The 24,481-nt window shown below is 42.3% G+C and overlaps 1 protein-coding gene across 1 annotated transcript; it reads left to right on the top strand.

The window, feature by feature from the left end:
- The first annotated feature begins 224 nt into the window (after window positions 1–224).
- On the top strand, window positions 225–12,010 carry HSD17B1 (hydroxysteroid 17-beta dehydrogenase 1). Its single transcript, XM_073572896.1, has 6 exons — window positions 225–387; window positions 4,023–4,184; window positions 4,265–4,444; window positions 4,574–4,667; window positions 7,019–7,202; window positions 11,548–12,010. The coding sequence occupies exons 1-6, from the start codon at window positions 291–293 to the stop codon at window positions 11,707–11,709; spliced, it is 879 nt and encodes a 292-aa protein (XP_073428997.1). The 5' UTR covers window positions 225–290; the 3' UTR covers window positions 11,710–12,010.
- Window positions 12,011–24,481: the final 12,471 nt, after the last annotated feature.

The following is a 24,481-nucleotide window of genomic DNA, read 5'->3' as shown; positions in this document are numbered from 1 at the left end:
CTTAAGCCCTTTTTCTGTCACGGTCTGTGGACCTAACTGGAGCAGCCAGGGGGCCGTATGTGGCCCGCAGGCTGCACTTTGCTCAAGTCTGCTCTAGTCATATATTCCTTTATGACACCTATACAGATTAGGAGGAAAAGACAATGCCAGCTGTAGTCCTTGAAGAAGCAACTGTAGACATAACATTACAGATGCCAGCTGAGACACATTTCCAGCAGTTTGCTCACAGCTCAAAACTCCCAGAGAAACCAGTATACTTTCTAAGTTTGCGCACCCAGATTACAGTTCAGATGGAGAAAAGAGTGGTTCTGATCACGGGATGCTCCTCAGGAATCGGGCTAGGCTTAGCTGTACTCCTAGCTTCTGACAGTGGACAAAGATTTAAAGGCAAGTTAAATATTTTTTTTGTGTTGAGTACAGAATTTTACGGGAGTTGTATTATGAGTGCCTGCAAAACTTTTGCTCATTGTACCAATATGAGCTAAGAGCAGTGATCCAAATGCCAAATCCCTGTTGTAGGCTGATCTTTTGTAAAAAATTTAATTGAAAGCTTATCTACATCTATCAGTGATAAAAAGTCTTTTATCAGCGCAATGTTGGGAGCTCCTCTCCTATGGTGACCTTCCAATCTTTCAAGTATGCATTTGGTGACTTTTAACATCCTAATAATATTAGAGAAAAGGTCCCCATATACATCAGAGATAAGTAGGCAGAAATGGCCGATTTCAACCATAACAAACGATCGTCGGCTGCCTTGGCCAAATGAACAGACTAAATATTCTTTATCGTTTATCTGATCTGTGATTCAAAAGTGCTGGCATTATAATTGGCCAAAAAAAATGCAAAAATGCAGTCTGAATGACCATTCATTGGCCCATATTTATCTGAGGTGTATGGGGCTTAAATGTTCCTTCTGCTGTATTGACAGAGTACCTTTCCCTTGCCATAAATACACTGATGAGCAAAAGGGTAACAATGTTTTGAAATTTAGAATTTCAGGTTCCATATCTCATTAACCACTACTCTATCCACTACTGGTGAGACTGCCATCATTTTATAGACAATCATCTTGGATATCTCATACATAAATTTTACTTGCAACTATTTAGCATATGATTAGTTATGCAGATTCTTATCATGTCACTGCATTCTTAAGCCCCTGTTACACACTGCGATATCGCTAGCAATATCGCTGTAAAGTCACCGATTTTGTGACGTTGCAGCGATATTGCTAGCGATATCGCTGCATGTGATACTTACCTCCGACCGGCTCCCCCGCTGGTTATCGCTGATCGCGCGAGAAGCTGCTGGACCATTCCTCGTCGTCCACTTCCTGCGACGCTTCCTGCTGTGACGACGAGCGACGCGTGAAGCCGGGCGGGAGGACGCAGGATCGCCTCGTCTGACAGGTAAGTAGCGACCCCCGACCCTAGCGATGTCGCTGGTGAGATCTGCCTGTGTGGCAGCTCACTAGCGACCACCTAGCGATGCACCAGCGATCCTGACCGCGTCATATCGCTGGTCGGGATCGCTGGTCCATCGCTAGGTGTAACGGTACCCTTACTGTTTTGCTCCTAAAAATCTAAATTTTTATTTTTATTACTATGTTGGTATTTTGTAAATCCACCTCTGGATTTCAAAACAGTCTTAATCCTTCTGGGAATGCTCTGGATCAGATTCAAGCATGTCTAGACCAATCCAGTTCTCTCCTACACATTCCTGATGTTGGTGCATACTGGTCAACTGACTTAGGTATGAATACAACTTTTTCTTTAAACCTACTCACAAGTTTTCATTTGAGTTGTGTTCTGGGGACTGTGGGGGCCAATCCAGCACCTATACTACATTATCATTTAACTATTTCTTCGCCAATCTTGACACTTCGGGTCGTTATCCTGCTGAAACACTATGTCATCCAGTTCATACCCATAGTACTCGAGTGTGCAAAGTAACTCATCTTGTAGGATACTCACATATAGCTGAACATTGAGAGCACCATTGAGCCTGGTCAAGTATCCAACGCCTTTGGCAGTGAAACAACCCCATATCATCAGGCTTCCACCACCAAACTTGACAGTTCCTTCAATTTTTTGATCCATTAGATCCTTTTTCTCTTGTTTCTTCCAGATCCATCTGCATCCATCAGAGCCTAGTCTATTGACTTTCCTCTCATCACTTCAAGTCATCCATTTTCAATCTTCTACTGTCCACTTTTTGCATTCTCAGATCAACGCTTCTTATGACGATATTGAAGTGGAGGCTTCTTCACTTTTTTCGGGCCACCATTCCAGACTTGTGTAACATGCGTCGCATGGGGCTTGCATGGATGTCTGTAATCTCACTATTACAAAGCAAATGAGCCAACTCCATTACCATGATTGTTGCGTCATTTCTGATAGACCTTGAGCAGAGCCGACTTGACCACCTCTTGCCTTTTGAATGGATAGATGGAATTCATTTCATATTCTTCCAACTGTCATGGCACTCATATGATGCGGTTTGGAAATTTGCTTGACCGAGAGACCATTATCGATCAGCTGGTTGATATGGTTTCTCTTTTCTTGGGAAATCTTCTTCTTGGCTTCTCCTCGATTTGAATCAGTGACCTTTTGCTTAGGAATCAACCTAATAACACATTGAGCTATTAGGGAATGTGAGAACAGGTTGTAATTTGTAGTATTCAGGAAGAAAAAGATGTTTCCATCACCAGGAGCAAAACAGTAACAATGCAGACACATAACAAGAATCTGCATAACTAATCATATGCTAAATAGTTGCAAGTCAAATATGTCAAATTTATGTAGGATATAGTCTGTAAAATGATGGTAGTCTCATGTATGAAGCAGAAGTGGGGTGAGATAAGGAGTCTGAAAGTCCAAAGTTCAAAACATTGTTACCCTTTTGCTCATCAGTATATATATATATATATATATATATATATATATATATATAATTTTTTTTTTTATTTTTTTTTTTTATTATTTATTTATTTTTACCTGGTGTAAATCCCGTTGTTCTCCTGAATCTGCTGCTGTTTTTCATTTGTTCCTGCTCTTTGTTCTTGCGATATGTCCCTCTCTTGCCTGTATGTGCAAATATTACTTTTAATCAAGGGGGTGTGATCCTCATCTCTTTTCTATAGAAGTCTTTTTGAGGACTACATTCATTTAGCTAAAAAAGATTAGATTTATATGTAGGAAACAGAAGGCCTTTTCTCAGGAACAAAGGCAAAAACAGAGACATTTAAACCAGTTTAAAAATTACATATTTCTGACACTTGACAGGTCCTCTTTAAATCAGTCAGCTGATATCATGGCTTTTTATACAGGCCAATGCAAACTGTCTGGAGACAAATGATCATTAAAGGGATCCTGTTATCTGATTCATGCTGCTCAAACCAAGGGCAGCATAAACAGAGCCTGGCTGCAACATTGCAGCCTTAGAAGACCATGTCATAGCCTGAAACCAGACTAGTCAGGCGACATCCCTGATCGGATCTTCCCAGCACTGTTGCATGTGATCGACAAATCTTTCCCTATGCACATATAGGGAGACACCTGTCAATCACACACAGTGGCCCTGAATAAAACTGGTGGTGGCCCCGGACTAGTCTGCTCACTATGGTCTATGGCTATATCTTTTAACAATATCTTCTCTGAAATGTCAGAGTGTTTCAGAGAAAAATATACCAAGCTGCTGCAATCGTGCAGCCAGTCTCTCATGCTAATAGTGGTTTGTATAGCATGAATCAGATGATAGGTTCTATTTACTAAGAAAATTCAGTCCCCATAGAGTTTGCGCACTTTCAGCAGTATAATACCTATTTATACAGGGTTAAGTGCTGGCAATATGTTTTACAAGGAACAAAGAAGTGTTGTTTCCAACACTTAACAAAAAAAATTCTGCTTAAAAAAAATCATCAATGGCCCATATTTAGGATGAGACCAAATATGCCTTTTTTATATGTTACACCATTGTAGCACATATTGTAATCTCAAGAAACTACATCTTCCATTCATTAGTCTATGCCACCATGAGGGATCTTTCCAAGAAAGAATATCTGCTGGAGTGTGTACGTGGCTGCCATGCTGATACGTTTGAGATTCTGCAGATGGATGTTACAGACCGGCAATCTGTGTTGGCTACTATTGAGAAAATAAAAGAAAATCGAGTGGACATCTTAGGTGGGCGACATGGTTTATATATTCTGTGTGCTTGTATCCAGTCTTTATATTATCTTATTTCCTTATTATTAATCCCATAGTGTGCAATGCCGGTATTGGATTGATGGGGCCCTTGGAATGTCACACGTATCACACAATGAAGAAGATATTTGATGTTAACCTATTTGGTACAATCAGCACCATCCAAGCTTTTCTGCCTGGAATGAAGCAAAGGAGATCTGGACGGATCATTGTTTCTAGCAGTGTGGGAGGCCTGCAAGGTAGGTGCCAGAGATGTCAGCCACTAGTATGTAACCACATATCTCATCAACTACTGGAAGGGAAAAATGTTTTACAACTGGAACATTTCACTTTACTTTACATAAATAGCAAATACTTGTGGCTTCTAGGTGTGCCATTTAATGATGTGTACTGCGCCAGTAAATTTGCCGTGGAGGGGTTCTGTGAAAGCATGGCTATAGTCCTACAGCATTTTGATATACAGTAAGTATAATGAGTATATCTATTATATGTTTATACATTATACAGTATTTATATGTTTTGCTTGCAAACCATAGCAAGTCCCATACAAAAAAGTTAATTTTTAACATTTAAGCTTGCATACAGTGGGGAAAAAAAAGTATTTAGTCAGCCACCAATTGTGCAAGTTCTCCCAGAGAGCCCTGTAATTGACATCATAGGTAGACCACAACTATGAGAATCAAAATGAGAAAACAAATCCAGAATATTACATCGTCTGATTTGGCAAGATTTATTTTGCAAATTATGGTGGAAAATAAGATAAGTATTTGGTCACCGAAAACATGCAGGATTTCTGGCTCTCACAGACCTGTAGCTTCTTCTTTAAGAGGCTCCTCTGTCCTCCAATCATTAAATGTAGTAATGGCACCTGTTTGAACTTGTTCTCAGTATAAAAGACACCTGTCCACAACCTCAAACAGTCACACTCCAAACTCCACTATGGGAAGACCAAAGAGCTGTCAAAGGACACCTGAAACAAAATAGTAGCCCTGTACCAGGCTGGGAAGAATGAATCTGCAATAGGCAAGCAGCTTGGGGTGATGAAATCAACTGTGGGAGCAATAATAAGAAAAAGGAAGACATACAAGACCACTGATAATCTCCTTCGATCTGGGGCTCCATGCAAGATCTCACCCGGGGGGTCAAAATGATCACAAGAACGGTGAACAAAAATCCCAGAACCACAAGGGGAACCTAGTGAATGACCTGCATAGCACTGGGACCACTGTAACAAAGGATACCACATCAGTAACACACTGCGCCGCCAGGGACTCAGATCCTGCAGTACCAGACATGTCCCCCTGCTTAAGACAGTACATGTTGCATGCAAAGCACACCATACCTACTGTGAAGCATGGGGTGGCAACATCATGCTTTGGGGCTGTTTTTCTGCGAAAGGGACGAGGACGACTGATCCGTGTACATGAAAGAATGAATGGGGCCATGTATTGTGAGATTTTAAGTGCAAACCTCCTTCCATTAGCAAGAGCATTGAAGATAAAACTTGGATGGGACTTTCAGCATGATATTGATCCCAAGCACACCACCAGGGCAACGAAGGAGTGGCTTCGTAAGAAGCATATGAACCTGGAGTGGTCTAGCCAGTCTCCAGATCTCAACCTCATAGAAAACCTTCAGAGGGATTTGAAAGTCCATGTTGCCCAGTGACAGGCCCAAAACATCTCTGCTCTTGAGGAGATCTGCATGGAGTTATGGGCCAACATACCACCAGCAGTGTGTGCCAGCCTTGTGAAGACTTACAGGAAACGTTTGACCTCTGTCATTGCCAACAAAGGATATGTAACAAAATATTGAGATGAACTTTTGTTAATGACCAAATACTTATTTTCCACCATAATTTGAAAAATAAATCTTGCCAAATCAGACAAGGTGATTTTGTTTTCTCATTTTGACTCATAGTTGTGATCTACCTATGATGTCAATTACAGGCCTCTCTCATCTTTTTAAGTGGGAGAACTTGCACAATTGGTGGCTGACTAAATACTTTTTTCCCCAATGTATGTTAATTCACTTCTTTACACTTTTATGTTTGGGTCTGTTTTATGAATTTTACATTTCAAGTCCCCTTGGCATCCATGAATTGAATTGAGATCATCAAACGGTTGTATGGTCTTGTAATTTTGTTGCAGGAAAACAACAGAATCCTAAATGCAGGTGTGTTTAACTGGCCTTCCTTCAGAGTCAGAAGGATACGATCCAGATGTGTATGGACATCTGTATTACTATCACAAAACCTAGATTAGTATTTAGAGAAATGTAACGATAATCTGTGCTGCTGATAATGTAATTTCAATAAAATCCATAAGATGATGTGGATGAGAAACAGTGCAGTTTAATCTTAATGCGTTTCAAAGTTGGACAAACTTCTTCATCAGGAGTTTCTCCAATTTAAACACGCATTTAGATAAACCGCATTGTTTCTCATCCATATCGTCTTCTTATTGAAATTACATTATTAGCAATACAGATCACTATTCCATTTCTCTAAACACTTGTCGACCTTGGTGGGTTCCTCTAACCTGGTGGTGCTTCATCAGCTGGATCCTTTTGGTTTTATACTTTATTTGTGGGTTTACACAACCCCAAAAGGTGAGCAGTTACCTTTATTTTCTATATCTACTTTCTGGTTATCAGAAAAGACCCTATTGCACTTGGTGTCCCCCTTCTATCGCCTTACGAAACTTATATTCCTATTGGGTTCCAGATTTGCATTAATAATAAGCTGTCAGAAATGAACCTTAGTACATTTTTACATGTGACCTAGTTGTGTTTTATTCCTTTTGTCTTTAAAGTGTAAGCCTCATTGAGTGTGGACCTGTCAATACTAATTTCATGAATAATCTACATATGAGTGACCTCAGCGACAGTCAACTTCAGGGTGTGGACAGCGATACCCGCTCCCTGTATGCCCAATATCTCCAACATTGTCAGACAATTTTCCAAGATGTGGCACAAGACACAGATGAAATCCTCCAGGTTAGCTTTACAACATTTTTGTGCATATACAGTCTAAAGATACAAATCCATATGCTGTCACACGTTTTGTCACCTCTGGTGTTCAAAAAATGCTTTGCTTTTTTTTTCTGAGAAGCAGCATAACACTTGTCCATGGGCACTGTCAGGTACTGTACCTAATCCCCAGTCCACAGAATAGGGAGGAGCAGCAACATCCACGACAACCTATGAACAAGCATGAAACATACCCTTATATGAAATATACCCTTTTTTCCTATTTCCAAGATTTCATATGTTAAAAAATGTATCTTTATTTTACATTCTTATATATCACTATTACTGTATATTCCATAGCACTTTACAGAAATTGTCATCACATTGGGTCTCACAATCTACATTCCCTATCAGTTTGGGAGGAAATGCACACAAACACTAGGAGAACATACAAACCGTTTGCACATATTGTTTTTGGTGGGATTTGAACCCAGGACACCAGCGCTTTAAACCAACAGTGCTAATGACTGAGGCACCATGCTGCCCTAAAATAATAGCATACCGCTAGAATGTGGCATCAGTTTATAAATAGTAGTGACCTGACAAATGGAAGCAGAGCACGTACATCAGTCCTATTCCTTTTATTAAGGCCATGCAGAAGGTTCTTGCACAGTGAGTGGCCGAGTTGCCACTGCACAGAGGATAATAGTGAAAGGAATGTAGCACTTTGCCAATACTGCATCCTATCCATTCTCTGGATTGGTGGGGGCCTAAGAAGTTGGTCTCCCACTGATCATAGAACGCTGGCATATCTTACGGTAGTCTTCACTTATGTAAAGAAAAAGGGAAAACAACAATAAAAATGGGCCTCACAATGCTTTAAGGGGTTGTCCCATTTGGATAACCTTTTTTCTACATTCCTGTTTTAGCATGTAGATATCACAAAGTATTATCCCCCAGTTGTGCGCCCCCTTAATGTGCCTTTACATGATCATTCCTTTTTTTGGAATGGACACCACTGCAGTGGGGTTTTTTTTAATTTTACCACTGTAGTGGTGCCAATAATTGAAATTCCCTGCACCTAGTATCATACTTACCAGCCGTCCTCTTCTTCTTTTCTCGGCACCACTCCGGTCGGTCTTCTGAAGGTTGTGACCTGTCGGATTGTTCCACTGTTTTCTGGGAAAGCCAGAAGTCACAACTCAATGTAAGTTTATGAGAGCTGAACGAGGCCAGAATGAGGCACCCATAGAGTTGCATTGAGAGATTGTGACTTAAACCTCTGACTTCTAGTCAGTTAGAAGTTGCAGATAGAAGATGGAACTGGGGAAGACGCCGGCAGATGAGTATGAGACTAGGTTAAGGCAACTTAGATTAGTAGCACCACTCCAACACTGAAATAAAAAATCTGCTGGAGTGGTGATTTCCTATTATATTTCTGTTGTGGATCATTAGCAGTTAACCCCTTTCTGACATGTGACTTAACAATCCATCCTTATTGACCATGGACAAATTTTTATGTTATTGTGATCGTGCGCAAGCGGTAACCGCCGGGTGACAGCTAACACCTGGTACAAAGTGCCAGGAGCGGTCCCACACTGTTCCCAGCAATTTAACCCCTTAAATGGTAAGATTGAACGCAATTGCAGCATTCCGTGAGCCGTCAGAGAAATGACAGCCCCTCTGCCCTTGGATTGGGGACCGCCGTGTCAGGAACAAACCGACCTATAAAACTGTCCCACTAGTTAACCCATTTAGTGAACACTATAAAAAAAATGTAAAACCAAGGAAAAAAAATGCTTTATCATCATACCACTGAACAAAAAGTAGAAAAGCGATCAAAAAGACATACAAATAAAGATGGTATCGCTGAAAATGTCATCTTGTCCCACTTAAAACAAGCCGCCATACAACTCCATCAGTGGAAAAATAAAAAAGTTATAGCTTTCAGAATAAAGCGATGCAAAAATAATTATTTTTTCTATAAAATAGTTTTTATTGTGTAAAAGTGACAAAACGTAAAAAAATATAAATGTGGTATCTCTGTAATCATACTGACCTGAAGAATAAAACTGCGTTATCAATTTTACCACATGCGGAACGACATAACCCCCCCCACCAAAAAAAAAAAATCTTGGCTATGGATAAGTAGCACTGTACAGCCACATATGGGGTATTATGGTGCCATTTTTACCCACTTCTTGTGTGAAAATGCAAAATATGGGGCTAAAACAAAATTTTGGTAGTAAAAACGTAGTTATTTTTTCTTCATTGTCCAATGGAATAAAATTCTGTGATGCACCCATGGTGCCAATATAATCATTGCACCACTAGATGAATTCTTTGAGAGGTGTAGTTTGTATAATAGACAATAGGGTCACTTATGGGGGGTTCTGCTGTTCTGGCACCTCATGGGCTTTCCCAGTGGGTCATGGCACCTGCAAACCATAACAGTAAAATCTGATGCTCCTTGGCTTCTGAGCTTTGCACTGTGCCTGAAAAAATATTTCCCGATTACATGTAGGGTATTGGTGCACTGAGGAAGAAAATGTACCTCAGTTTCAATGGTATAAAATTCTGTGAGGCACATGTGGTGTCAATATGATCACTGCACCCCTAGATGAATTCATTGGAGAGTGTAGTTTCGTTGTTCTGGCACCTCAGGGACTCTTCCAATATGACATGGCACTCTTAAACCATTCCAGCAAAATCTGAACTCCAATATGGTGCCTCTTCCCTTCTGAGCTTTGTACTGTGCCTCAAAAGTAGTATTTCCCCGCATTTGGGGTATCAGCATACTCAGGAGAAATTGCACAACAAATTGTGTGGCGCAATTTCTCCTGTTACCCTTATGAAAATGCAAAATTTGGGGCCAAAATAACATTTTTGTGGGGAAAATGTGATTTTTTTCATTTCTCAACTCAACGTTCTAAACTTCTGTGAAGCACCTTGGGGTTCAAGGTGCACACCACACATCTAAATACATTCCTTGAGGGGTCTAGTTTCCAAAATGGGGTCACTTGTGGGGGGGTTTCCTCTGTTTAGGCACATCAGGGGCTCTCCAAATGAGACATGATGCTCGCTAATGATTCCAGGAAATTTTACATTCAAAAAGTTAAATGACGCTCTTTCCCTTTCGAGCCTTAGCATGCACCCAAACAGTAATTTTCTCCCTCATATTGGGTATCTGCGTAGTCAGGAGAAGTTGCACTGGAAATTGTATGATGCAATTTCTTCTGTTACTCTTATAAAAATGCAAAATTTGGGGCTAAAATAAATGTTTTGTGGGGAAAATGTGATTTCATTATTTTCATGGCTCAACTTTATAAACTTCTGTGAAGGACCTGGGGGTTCAAGGTGCTCGTCACATATCTAAATACATTCTTTGAGAGGTCTAGTTTCCAAAATGGTGTTACTTGTGGAGATTTTCACTATTTAGGCTCTCCAAACGCGACATGGCATCCGCCAATTGTTCCAGCAAATTTTGCATTCAAAAAGTCAAATAGCCCTCCTTCCCTTCCGAGCTCTGCCGTGTGTCCAGTGTTTTTCTCTCTCATATGGGGTATCGACATGCTCAGGACAATTTACACAACAAATTTTGGGGTCCATTTTTTCCCGTTAGCCTTGTCAAAATAAAAAAAATTTGGATCTGAAGTAAAAAAATTTTGTGAAAAAAGTTAAATGTACATTTTTCTTTCTTCATTCCAAAACTTCCTGTGAAGTACCTGAAGGGTTAATAAACTTCTTGAATGTGGTTTTGAGCACCTTGAGGGGAGCAATTTTTAGATTGGTGTCACTTTTAGGTATTTTCTACCATATAGACCCCTCAAAGTGACTTCAAATGTGTTGTGATCCCTTAAAATAATGGTTTTGTAGATGTTGTTGGAAAAATGAAAAATCACTGGTCAACTTTTAACCCTTATATCTTCCTAACAAAAAAAAAATTTGGTTCCAAAATTGTGCTTATGTAAAGTAGACATGTGGGAAATGTTATTTACAGTATTAATAATTTTGCGTGACTTATCTTTGTAATTTAACGGCATGAAAATTCAAAGTTTGAAAATTGCAAAATTTTCGCCAAATTTCTTTGTTTTTTCACAAATAAACACAAGTTATACCAAATAAATTTTACCACTATCATGAAGTAGAATATCACAAAAAACAATCATGAAGTGATAGTGGTCAGAATTGTAAAAATTGGCCTGGCCACTGATGTCCAAAGGGGTTAAAAAACTGAACTCATGGCAATCAGCTGATATTTGGTTATCTCTATTCAGTTGGAGCAATATAAAATATTTAATGGTTCGAAGTTACATATCTGAAGACTTGTGCTGTGCTTTTTTGATACTGACTATATCATTATACGTTATAGGTGTTTCTGGAAGCAATTGAGGCCCCAATTCCGTCACTACGATACTTCACTACCCAGTTTTTCATGCCCCTTATTAAGCTGAAGCTACAATGTGCAAGCGGATCAGAATATGTCCACGCCATGCACAAGTTTGTATTCTCGGGATCACAGCCAAAAGAGTAGCATCAGTGAACCCTGTACAGTTGCCAAGGCCATGTTACAACCTCGACGTCTCTTTCTCCTGATCTGCAGAACACAAAAGATACACACAAAAGTAGGGTATTCATGATGTGTGTTACGTGGAAAGAAACGTTCATAATTACATCTTTATATAATCTCTATACATGCACACACACATGGGGTATATATATATATATATATATATATATATATACACACACAGACGTTTTGTACTTCTCAAATAACAAAAATAAATCCTAATATTGACTGTCTGAAAATTCATTAAAATTCTAGATACAATTTTTATATCAGTATATGATTCAGGATGAGTCTTGTTCAGTATTCAATCATTTCTGTGTATGAACAATAAATGGAGGACCCGATCAGTGATAAAACTGGTGTCTGAGATGACTCAGACACAAAAATTAGTGACGCTATAAGCTGGAAGTGTAAATCTTGTTTCTATCACATTCAAATAAGCTTTTTACTATTCACAGTGATATGTTCGAAACCAATTCCCCAACCTCTGCACATATTCACCAGCATAGTCATATGCAAAGACACACAAAAGATTAATGTTCCTTGCTGACTGCAGCCCTGCTGGCTCTCATAAGAATTAGACATTGGAATAGTCATCTGGTCATCTCACATTATGCTGAAGATATAACAGATTCTGACAACCACATGTATCTCCACAATGACTAAAATAGAAAAACCCCGTGTTTATATGCTAAACTAATTTATTCAAAATGTTAATAGGTGAAAATATTCAAAGAAATCCAAAATAACTAAATTAAGAAAACTGAATTTAATTGTATGTGCACCAGACCTACAAGGCCAATAAGACTACTGGCTGCCCAATGATATGGCTGTTGCTTCATGTATTCTCATGCACGTTACCATGAAAGGACTTGCTATAATCAAAGAGCTATTGACCAGAGTTCAACAATTTGATTCATGCTGCTTTTTGTCCAGCATCTGGTCTGTGCTGCCATGGCAGCCATTCTTCACTTCTGTACCTGATATCCTTGGCCAGATTCCTAGGTACGGTAACTCAGGCACGTATTGAACCCGGTGACACCATGGTATTGGATGAGGCCTAGTCACTATGTCCCACCTGACATGATGATTTGCATCACACTTCCATGATGTAGCAGGTCTAGTAAGCACCAGCGGTCAACAGGATGCCAGGCCAAGCATACCAAGCATAGAATGAGGAATGGCTTCCATGGTGGTCTAGACACTAGACCATAGCAGCATGAAGCAAATTGTTCATCTCTAACTTTTGACTTTTCTCTGTCCTACACTACTGGTTAAATTGCAATGGGCTATAAACAATCATAAACAACAGCAATTGGCTTAAAATTGTATTTTGGTTCAACAAATAAAAGGTTTTTTTATGTGTAATCAGGGGCGTAACCATCATCGGGCCCTGGAAACTAGTGAGGCCCAAAAGGTCCCTTTGCCCCTGTAAGGTAGTGCTGTCAATCGGGTAGGGGATTCTCGCTTGGCAGCCAAATAACCAGATCCAGCACGGGTTTTCCATAAAATAATAACAGTCCATGCGGTTTATTCATGCATCAAAACCATCAAAGCAATAGAAAACAGCATAGCGTCCATGACAGAGCTTCACTCTGTTAGCCCTGTGGTCACACAGGTAGTGCCATGTCCAGCACACAGGCTCTTCAGCCTCACAGATACAGCCTCACCCCATCAGGGTTTACCTCATGGCTGCTTCAGCTTACTGCAAACGTCCATTCCCTCCAGAGAACTATCAGGCATGTGCAGCCATTAAACACAGCGTTCACTTGCTGTCAGGAAGACAGGCCCATCTCTCTCAGACGGGATCTTCCAAAATGGACCAACCAAGTTCCAGCAATCACTCCATGTGACCTACCCTGGTCACCTTATATGGTCCGTAGCCACGCCCACCAGTCACATGGCTATGACCTCATCGTAGGTCCTTCAACCACTCAAACACACTTTACAATAGCGTTCTTAAACACACCCCCTGGGTGGGTTTGTAGGTAACTGGTTCTGCCCGTCTCACCAGCTACCTGGAGACTTCTCCCTGACACATTGGAATGAAAGATCAGCTCTGCTGATCAGCACATAAGCAAGCCTCCATCCCAAGGCCACCCACCTTGAGATACATAATGATTCTTTCGCACCCTGCTCCTGTTACCACTCTGGACAAGGCTATCCGTTCATCCTGGGACACCCACACAGCGAACCCTAGCCGACACAGTGGTCACTACACCACACCCCATATCAACATACTATTACTATTAAATACCTGGGAAAATTAATGGCAATTTTGCACTAGGGCCCATAAGCTTCAAGTTACACCACTATTTGTAGTTATAATTGTACAACACGTCCTCTTTATAAATTCCTGTTCATTCTTCAGCTTTCTGCTTGCCCGTGTTGTGATAAAAATCTTTTCTGACCATGTGATAATTCTTTAAATAGTTATTGCCATCTCCATGATCCTATCCCAATATGTAGAAGGAGTAATAATAATAAAAATTATATTAGCAAATACCTCCAATTAGAAAAGTAGTATGGAAATGACCACTCTTAAAGCGACAGTTAAATTGTTAGTGGTCATAACCATGGATACCTAAGCTACTGCAATGCCCTGCACATGGGGTAAGCAACATAGCTTATGAGAAGAACTATGCTACATTTCTGTAACAGGAGTGGTGGAACCACTGTGCCATGGTCCGAGGAGAATCTGGAGGGACATGACCAGGTGAGCACCTGACTTCACTAGAGCCCCTGATGATGGGGTGAGGCATGACTCCCGATGAACACCAGATGCTACTCCAGGACAGACCTCGGATAAGTGACAGCTGACCCTCAGGCAACAGGAAGCTGGAACGGACCAGTAGGAGAGTACAGCTGATAGAGGCAGGAACACAGGAACCATAGATGCTGACTGGTATATTCACATAGGTAGTGGCAGGTGCAGGCTGGTATGGCTGGAATACAGACAGCCAGGCACTGGCAGGTGCAGGCTGATCCGGCTGGTATAAAGATAAGCACAGGAAGGTGTAGGCTGGCCCGGCTGGTATACAGATAAGCACTGGCAGGTATGGGCTGGTCCGGCTTGTATATAAATAAGCACTGGCAAGTGCGTGCTAGACAGGCTGGTATACAGATAAGCACTGTCAAATGCGGACTGGTACGGCTGAAATACAGATAGACAAGGCATGTACGAGCAGACAGGTAGACTGACTGGCGGGTACTGGGGTCTTGGAAACTAGCAAGCGTGCAAGGGGATAACTTTACACATTGCTCAGGCACCTCCATTATTTGAAAAATAAATCTTGCCAAATCAGACAAGGTGATTTTCTGGATTGTTTTCTCATTTTGACTGTCCATAGTTGTGGTCTACCTATGATGTCAATTACAGGCCTCTCTCATCTTTTTAAGTGCGAGAACTTGCACAATTGATGGCTGACTAAATACTTTTTTCCCCACTGTAATACTATATTGCAACACAGTAATCACCAAACATAAAGCAGTTAACTAGAGATAAGCAACCTGACAGGTTCCCTTTAACTTTCCCAAACATCAATATGTCTATCTTTAATGTGCACTGGTATGGAAAAAGAAAATTTGGGGTTAATTTTCCTGTAAGTCGTACTAACAACAAGGATCAGAAAAGATGTTAAACATTCAAATTTCATCACTGAGATAACGATCCAGCCCCATTATTTGATTAAGGCATTACGTAGAGAAAAAAAAATATGTTGGGAAAAACAACTAGATTATTATCTCTGGAATGACGTCTTTGGAAGACAGAAGAGGGCATGAGTATGTCCCAGGCATAATTGTAGAGAGCTTCTGTTTTTCATTTGGAGGACCTCTACATATAATATATGGACCTTACAAAAGGGGAACATAAATACTGACCACAGTAACATTAGGAACCGTGCCATTTACTCAACAGGACATTTTATTATATTATTAATTACATTAAATAGTGTAATTTAATTACATTATTCTTGTTATTGCTCGAATCACCACTATTAATATAGTGTTTTATTCATTTCTATATACCGTAATTTATTCCTTTCAACAGGCTTTACACTACTTGTCTGTTATCCTGACTGTAAAAGGGCAACCACAATGGATGGAAATGCTGCTAATTTTCCATGCAGATCAGTGCACAGAAAATCTGTAGCAAATTACAGTAATCGGCTATGTTTGAAAAAACTGATCCACATACTACACAATTTGTCTGATCAAAAATAGACCTGCGGTGCAGATATTACATGAGTTGTCTACTACTGGACAACTCCTTATTAATGTTTCAATGAACGTGAAGAGAAAAAAATACTCACCTTCCAGACCCTTACTGCTCCTCTGAAGTCAGCACAGTGTCCACCATGGTGGTCTTCTGGAATCAACATCCGACGTGGGCATCTCATGCGCGCTGCAGTCAAGCAGTGGCAGCTGATAGGCTGCAGGGTTCATATTTTGTCCAAGAGTAAGAAACACTCATGACTTACTGAGTTTTAATTAATGGAACGAGCAATGCAGACTACTCACCACATTGTTCAGAAGATGCCTTCTGCCTCATCCCATGCTTTTACAGCCCTTCAGGTCTGTCTAGATGATTAATATATGAAATATTTGTAGAACACTCTCTGGTTATGGGCTTAATTAACAGAATGAATGACTTGTGTCATTATTTTTATCATTTGTGAGTTTGAGTCATGTAGGGTTCAAGCTTTCTGGTAGCAGTTTGGGTACACAATGGCATTTGGTTCTGGTGTAAAACAACCTTAGGTTTATTTACCCATCACAAAACATTATCATAGTTCACATAAAGGCATAATAGCCATTCCTCGGCTTAAATGAATAACAACACAAGAAGAAACCAGTTCTTTCTGTAAAAGGGTGAGCAATAGCTCAAGAAGACGTTGTGGCAAGTGGATTGAATTTGCTAAAAATGTTTTGTTTGCTTGGCCGGTGTGTACTTCAATTAATATCAAGGCCATCCCAAGAGATTTAGGTTGCTAGCCATCCTGGGCTTCCAAGTGTATCCACTATATGTCCTTTTAATGTTTCTGCAATAAACGTAAAGTTTTATTCCTGACCACACTGGAGAACCTCTTTCACAAGAGATTGTGGAGGGCTTCCCAATTAGGTAACCAGTGGGGGGGGGGGGCTGTAGTGATATAGTTAGTACACACTGGGTAAGATACAGTTAAATGGTTTGAGAGTAGCCCACATACTGGGAGGGGTTGCCGCAAACAAAAATGGGAAGCACTTCTTGAATAGCAGAGTTAGTGAAAGGTTTAAATTCAGTTCATGTACAAGCTGTGATGGGCCCTAACAGTACTAAGCTTAGAAACAAGATGAGAACGCATCGGAAGGCTAGTGCAAATCCCTGAATGTTCCATGGCCTATGGCCTTGAGTAGGCATTGGAGTCCATGTCTCATTCTCTCGAAAGAGGAAGAGGACGGTCCGGGAAGAGCGAGAGAGAAAGGTGGCGGGCCTCCGGAAAGCTGGGCTGCCGTATGATGAGTCCTTAGTAACAACAAAATCGTTGAAGTGGGGACAGTTTGGCCAGACTGGAGGCTAGATATTGTAATGTTTTGTGTAATGGGAGCAACAGCCAGTAGGGGCTCAGGCCCAAACTGCATGCAGCAGCCAAATGTGTCTGAAGTGTACAGTAAAAGTGAACTTGGTTGAACTGGACCAAATGTCTCCTGGTGTGTGTGCTACTGATTCCAGTCCCAGGGGCAGAGATGGAGTGGAGGTTTCCGGCCTACAAGTAGGAGGAGCGCGAGTACTGCAGCTCAGCACACAAGGGAAAGGTTTCAGAGTGAAGATAAGACAGAACCGGTCCACAGCATAAGCCCTGAGCCCCTCTTCACTTCTTTGGTAGGCAAAAGACAGAATGATCTCATTTGTGCAGCAATCCAGGCATTGCTTCTCTCTCAGCTTGGGCAGCAATAATGAACACACTGCAACTCTCACATTTTAGACACACCTGAGCCACTTCAACTGCCTTTTGTAGCACCTACAAAGCCTGGACTGGAGGTATGGGAGCTACCTTTCACACTCAGACTTTTTTGGTCACTCCTAAATCCTGGACCCAAAATCTGGTCCCAATAAACACCACTTCAGCAGCGTACCGTTGCTGGAGCCTTCAATTCCGGGACTTACATTACATCAGGAATCTTGTTCTTGCTCCTTTACAGTCACGATGAAATATTAAATCTTCAAGCAGGGGTGAACAACTGGAGTCCAAGTAAAGACTACGGTTCACTTAGCAAGAATAGATACCTGTGCAAAAATAAAAGGCTGAATTCACTCGTTTGTGTATGTAATGGATACAAATGAATGCAACTATATGAAAATAGGAAAAGACGTGTCAATCAAACCAACCTCTGCTGTGTGAAGCCTGCAGGAGCTGCCCAGTGGATAAGTTCTCCCAACTCCTATGTCTTTTTTTTAAAAAGGATATTCCCATCATGTCTAGGATATGTCACAACTATGTCATAACTATATTATACAGTTGTGGCCAAAAGTATTGACACCCCTGCAATTCTGTCAGATAATACTCAGTTTCTTCCTGAAAATGATTGCAAACACAAATTCTTTGGTATTATTATCTTCATTTAATTTGTCTTAAATGAAAAAAACACAAAAGAGAATGAAGCAAAAAGCAAAACATTGATCATTTCACACAAAACTCCAAAAATGGGCCAGACAAAAGTATTGGCAGCCTCAGCCTAATACTTGGTTGCATAACCTTTAGCCAAAATAACTGCGACCAACAGCTTCCGGTAACCATCAATGAGTTTCTTACAATGCTCTGCTGGAATTTTAGACCATTCTTCTTTGTCAAACTGCTCCAGGTCCCTGATATTTGAAGGGTGCCTTCTCCAAACTGCCATTTTTAGATCTCTCCACAGGTGTTCTATGGGATTCAGGTCTGGACTCATTGCTGCCCACCTTAGAAGTCTCCAGTGCTTTCTCTCAAACCATTTTCTATTGATTTTTGAAGTGTGTTTTGGGTCATTGTCCTGCTGGAAGACCCATGGCCTCTGAGGGAGACCCAGCTTTTTCACACTGGGCCCTACATTATGCTGCAAAATTTGTTGGTAGACTTCAGACTTCATAATGCCATGCACACGGTCAAGCAGTCCAGTGCCAGAGGCAGCAAAGCAACCCCAAAACATCAGGGAACTTCTGCCATGTTTGAATGTAGGGACCGTGTTTTTTTTTCTTTGAATGCCTCTTTTTTTCTCCTGTACACGCTATGTTGATGCCTTTGCCCAAAAAGCTCTACTTTTGTCTCATCTGACCAGAGAACATTCTTCCAAAACGTTTTAGACTTTTTCAGGTAAGTTTTGGCAAACTCCAGCCTGGCTTTTTTATGTCTCGGGGTAAGAAGTGGGGTCTTCCTGGGTCTCCTACCATACAGTCCCTTTTCATTCAGACGCCGACGGATAGTATGGGTTGACACTGTTGTACCCTCGGACTGCAGGGCAGCTTGAACTTGCTTGGATGTTAGTCGAGGTTCTTTATCCAACATCCGCACAATCTTGCATTGAAATCTCTTGTCAATTTTTCTTTTCCATCCACATCTAGGGAGGTTAGCCACAGTTCCATGGATTTTAAACTTCTCGATGACACTGCGCACAGTAGACACAGGAACATTCAGGTCTTTGGAGATGGACTTGTAGCCTTGAGATTGCTCATGCTTCCTCACATTTTGGTTTCTCAAGTCCTCAAACAGTTCTTTGGTCTTCTTTCTTTTCTCCATGCTCAATGTGGTACACACAAGGACACAGGACAGAGGTTGAGTCAACTTTAATCCATGTCAACTGGCTGCAAATGTGATTTAGTCATTGCCAACACCTGTTAGGTGCCACAGGTAAGTTACAGGTGCTGTTAATTACACAAATTAGAGAAGCATCACATAATTTTTCGAACAGTGACAATACTTTTGTCCACCCTCTTTTTTATGTTTGGTGTGGAATTATATCCAATTTGGCTTTAGGACAATTCTTTTTGTGTTTTTTCATTTAAGACAAATTAAATGAAGATAATAATACCAAAGAATTTGTGTTTTCAATCATTTTCAGGAAGAAACTGAGTATTATTTGACAGAATTGCAGGGGTGTCAATACTTTTGGCCACAACTGTAGATGCATCAAATGGGACCAGCATCTATCTTGAGAACAGGACTCCATCATGAGCTGTTCTCAGTGGAGAGGTGATCCTAATTCCAACTCAAATAAATGGGAATTCTAATCATCTCTGCACTGACAGTGGCATGCATCGCGACCGCATCCTTGAGATAGGGGCAAGTTTTTTTATTGAGACCAGCATCAACTATACATTTATTTCATAGCCAGTAAATATACCACAAATGTATGAGATGACAATACCCCTTTAATCTAATCTATGAGCATGGGTACAACTAAAAGGTACAACGGCATAGAGCACTGTTCTATGAGATTTATGAATTTGATAATTTGGAGAACTTTTATTGCAGGCACAATTGGCACATGAATGTGTCTCATCGTGTACATGTTAATAAAAAGATTCAATAATTCGCCACTTTTTGATTATTCTTTGTGTGCAATTTCTTGACCTATTTTTGTGCACCTCCTGGGTGATACATACAAGTGATGCAACTACAAGAACAGGCGGTAGTCAGCTGTAAGGCTACTTTCACACATCAGTTTTTTGCCGTCAGGCAGGATCCGGCTTTTTTTAGAAAAAACGGATCCGGCATAAATTTTGGAGAACTGTAGAAACGGATCCGCTTTTTTGCTGGATCCGTCTCTGTTCCTGGCGGCTGGCCAATTGGATCTGAGCATGCGCAGACTTAAAAAAACCGGATCCGGTGGCTGGATCCGTCTTTTTCTGGATCCGGCGCATTCCGGCGCCCATAGACTTTCATTGTAGCAAAAAGCTGGAAGCGCCGGATCCGAAAACGTTACAGTAGCCGTTTTTTCCAGACGCCGGAATGAGACAAGTTGCCGGATCCGGCAAAAAACGGATGAAACGCAATGCCATCCGGCACGATCCGGCGCTAATGCAAGTCAATGGGAAAAAAACGGATCCGGCATTGCATTTTGCCGGATCCGGTTTTACAAAAAAAATCCGGATCGCGCCTGAAGGCAAAAAACTGATGTGTGAAAGAGGCCTAAGAGGCAGCGATCAATCCAACGGCTGCAGCAATATAACATACACATCGAACATATAAGCTCCAAAGTTCCCATCTTAAGACTAACTTGATAAAACCATCATCTACTAGGCTAGAAAAAAAATCGGTTATAAGGAGCACGTCTACATTTCTAAACTATACAAAAAAATTGTGACATCTACCTAGAATACCTTATCGCTAAAGTAATGTATGGCATCAGGGAAGGTAGAATGAGAGTCGTAAGAAAATATCCATATTATAGTACAGATTCTGCAGGTTACAGACATATATAGCATCTATTAAATGTTAACTAAGCCCCCATATACATTAGATAGATGCAGGCAAATGATCATTTGATTGACAGCTGTCTCTCCTGACTTGCTAATGCACAGTAACGCCCTGGAAGCACTTCAATGAGCGCTATAAGAAAGCCGCCGCCAGACTCCTCTGGTGGTGGATTACCTCCCACAGAACAAAAGGATCAGCTGTTGGAAATCTGACGAGCCAGATCCACTTCTACCTCAACATTATCTTTCGGAAGAAATTCATGAGACCTCTGTAAAGAGCTGGCGGGGGACCCTCACTTGCCTCCTCTCCCCTGGACACTGTTTACATTTCACGTGTGGCACCTTGACGTTTATGCTTGTTCACTGATGTTTGTGTACTGTAATATAAATGTATTTGTCATATACTGTGCATATGCTTAGGGATAGATTAGGAAATAGTATAGGACTTATAGGGGTTTAGCATCTGGGAGGAGCTACAGGGCAGGACAGTGCAGAGCAAGGGATATAGGAAAGGGACTTCCTGTATAGGCAGCAGAAGCCCGGGCAGGCTTACCAAGGGCAAGGTGTGAGCAGAAGAAGACGCAGACAGACAGCCGTGGGGATAAAGCTGCTACGGCAGTAAGGGGCCACAGGCAGAGAATAGTGCAGTCGGGCACCAGCTCCAAAGAACCATCCCCAAGAAGCATCTGTAGTCTATGACCGAGGCAGGAGCAGTTACGATGGCGTTCCCGGCACCTTTCCCTATTAGAACTGGACGAGGGGCTGACAGGGAGCTGGTGATGCTGAAGGCACCGATGGGACACGGACTGTCCAGAGATACGGAAGGGATTGCTGGGAAAAGGGAGACAGAGCTGATAGAGAGAATAGTGACTGCCTGGACGACAGCGAAAGATAAGAAGATGTCTCTGTGTTTAACCTGTGCTGCCAGTGTGATGAATGCCCTATTGATTAGTAAAGTTCAACTGTTTGAAAAGAACTGTAACTCTGAGGTCTTTTGCGGAGCTCGGAAAGATGGAGCCGAAGTGACAGAACTGGAAAGGACTCTGACAGTGACAGTAAGTGTTCTGCTGCGCACACTGCATATGCAGCAGAAGGGACATTGTGCTTTATCCGTGGGGTATCAGGGTGTGGGAACCATACAGCCTGTTGCCACAACTACCACTCTGGCCGCATTACACCTCCATACACCCTAGCCTGTCACCCAATCCTGCCAAGCTAGTTCGGCTGACATTAGGGATGAGCGTGGGTACTCGTTACTCGGCGAGTAATGCGGTATTCGCCGTACTCGGAAAATAGCGAGTATTTCACTACTCGCCTCGTTATTTGGTTCTCCCACCCAGCAGTTGCCAATCACAGTAATGCTGCACCCTTCTTGGTTGTGGGCGGCATTACTATGATTGGCTGGCCGCCCAGCGTCCTATTGTGGTACTTGCAGGTACGCAGGATGCAGTGACGAGTCGCAAGACGGTTTGGTGCTTTTTATAATAACGTTTATAGGCCTAGAGGTAACTATCCTCAGTCACAGCCTGACCAACAAAAAGGGGTAAAAAGGGTTGCCCTCGCAGGGGCTCTATACAAGCAAACACAAACGGGGTAGAACACGACTACGTCCGGTAATAGCCAGTCACTATAGGGCCGCGGTATGGCCAACTACGGGTCCTTAATTTTATAGTCAACTTAGCTGTCCAGACGTCCCTCGCCGTTCGGGATGGTGATCTTTCGGCGTAGCAGTCACTGGGCCCGGTTGCTGAAGCATTGACAAAGTCTTTGAGCACTCCGGCGCTCTGATGACACTGGAGCACCAGAGGCCCCGGCGGAGTCCTTGGACAGATAGGCCGCTTGGGTCCGCGGGCAGGCCGCAGCCGCGGGCAGGAGCGAAGCGGCAACGGCGACTGGTGACAGTGGGCAGGAGGAAGGCGGCGGCCGCTGGTCGTCGCGGGGCAGCGGTTCTTGAACGGTCGTCTCGGCGCCGTCCCACTGATGTCCAGGGGAGGTATCTCTCCTGTCTCTGGCCTCCTTCCTGGCTCGGGTGAGTCGCTCTGGCTCTCAGTCGCTCCCACGATCTCCTGCTACTTCTGTCTCGTTCTGCTGATTCACTGTGACTCGCGTTCCCCACCCCTTTTACATTGGCTCCTCCCCCAGTTCACCTGTCAGTCTCCACGTTACGTCCCTGAACTCTGTCCCCCGGAAACAGTTTCCCCCGGAACCCAGGTGACGGTCCCCTTGGTTCCGACCCGTACACTCGATGGGGACCCTCTCTCCCACAATATGAGTCATCATAGCCTGAACTAAGCCCTGCTGCCGCCATTTTCTGCACATTGCATGCAGAGCACAGCTAGGGTAGGGAGAGTGTGAGCAGCTGCTAGGGAGAGTTGTGTTTTTGGTTCAAATCAGCCAGAAATCCTCTGTGAAACCCAAAAGCTCTTTTCAGAGCTGAAAGTATAAGGTCAGGGTGGGACTGAGTAGTGACCGTTTTCCCAGCTTTTTTTTAGGTCACCTTTACCCCCTGCAGGGCAGGTCTTTTGTGCAGTTGCGGTGCTGTGTTCACAGCGAATAGGATGCACGCACGGTACTGCACAACTGACACGAAGCCAGCACCGCTGTCTTGTGTGGTGTCTGGACTGCGTATTCTTGCCTTAAACCTCAGGGCAGTTTTTTGTGCAGTTGTGATGCTGTGTTCACACAGCGAATAGCACGCACGGTACTGCACAACTGACACGTAGCCAGCACCGCTGTCTTGTGTGGTGTCTGGGCTGCGTATTCTTGCCTTAAACCTCAGGGCAATTTTTTAGTGGCATCACCGCTGTCTTGTGTGGTTACTGGGGTGCGTAATCTCACCTTAAACCTCAGGGCAATTTTTTTCCGCTGCTGCGGTGCTGTTTGTAAAACACAAAGCAGTACTAGGCTGTAGTGCTACCTTCCACAAAGCACTAACTGCTCCTTGTTCCCCAGTATCTGCATCTGAACATCTGCAACTATGGCAGAAAAATCCAAAATTCCTAAAAAGGCTGTTGTGAAGGGACAGGGACGTGGACGTGGGGTCGTTGTTGCCCAACAAGGCACAGAGTCTGGGAGATCGAAGAAGGTTGATGCATCTAGGTTCCCGGCAAAATTTCCCGGTCTGGAACATAAACGGGCCTGGAAGCCAGAAGAACAAGAGCAGATACTGTCTTGGATGGCTGATAAGGCCTCAACGAAATGTTCTAGCAGCACCCAATCATCCATGACTGTCCATACAGATAACGCTGGATCCTATTCTCAACCTGTTCCTAGTTCATCACCCGGTCAGGAGTCACTGGAAAC

The sequence above is a fragment of the Dendrobates tinctorius genome, unplaced genomic scaffold (assembly GCF_039654945.1).
Source record: "Dendrobates tinctorius isolate UK_male_01 unplaced genomic scaffold, ASM3965494v1 ptg000032l, whole genome shotgun sequence".
Classification (NCBI taxonomy): domain Eukaryota; kingdom Metazoa; phylum Chordata; class Amphibia; order Anura; family Dendrobatidae; genus Dendrobates; species Dendrobates tinctorius.
The sequence above is the reverse complement of the archived record's forward strand: the minus strand, read 5'-3'. Positions and strand labels throughout refer to the sequence as shown.

Coding starts and splice junctions, on each gene's coding strand:
- HSD17B1 (XM_073572896.1), top strand. CDS start 291: ATGGAGAAAAGAGTGGTTCTGATCACGGGATGCTCCTCAGGAATCGGG. Junction 4,668..7,018: donor CTACAGCATTTTGATATACA/GTAAGTATAATG, acceptor TTGTCTTTAAAG/TGTAAGCCTCATTGAGTGTG. Junction 7,203..11,547: donor ACACAGATGAAATCCTCCAG/GTTAGCTTTACA, acceptor TATACGTTATAG/GTGTTTCTGGAAGCAATTGA.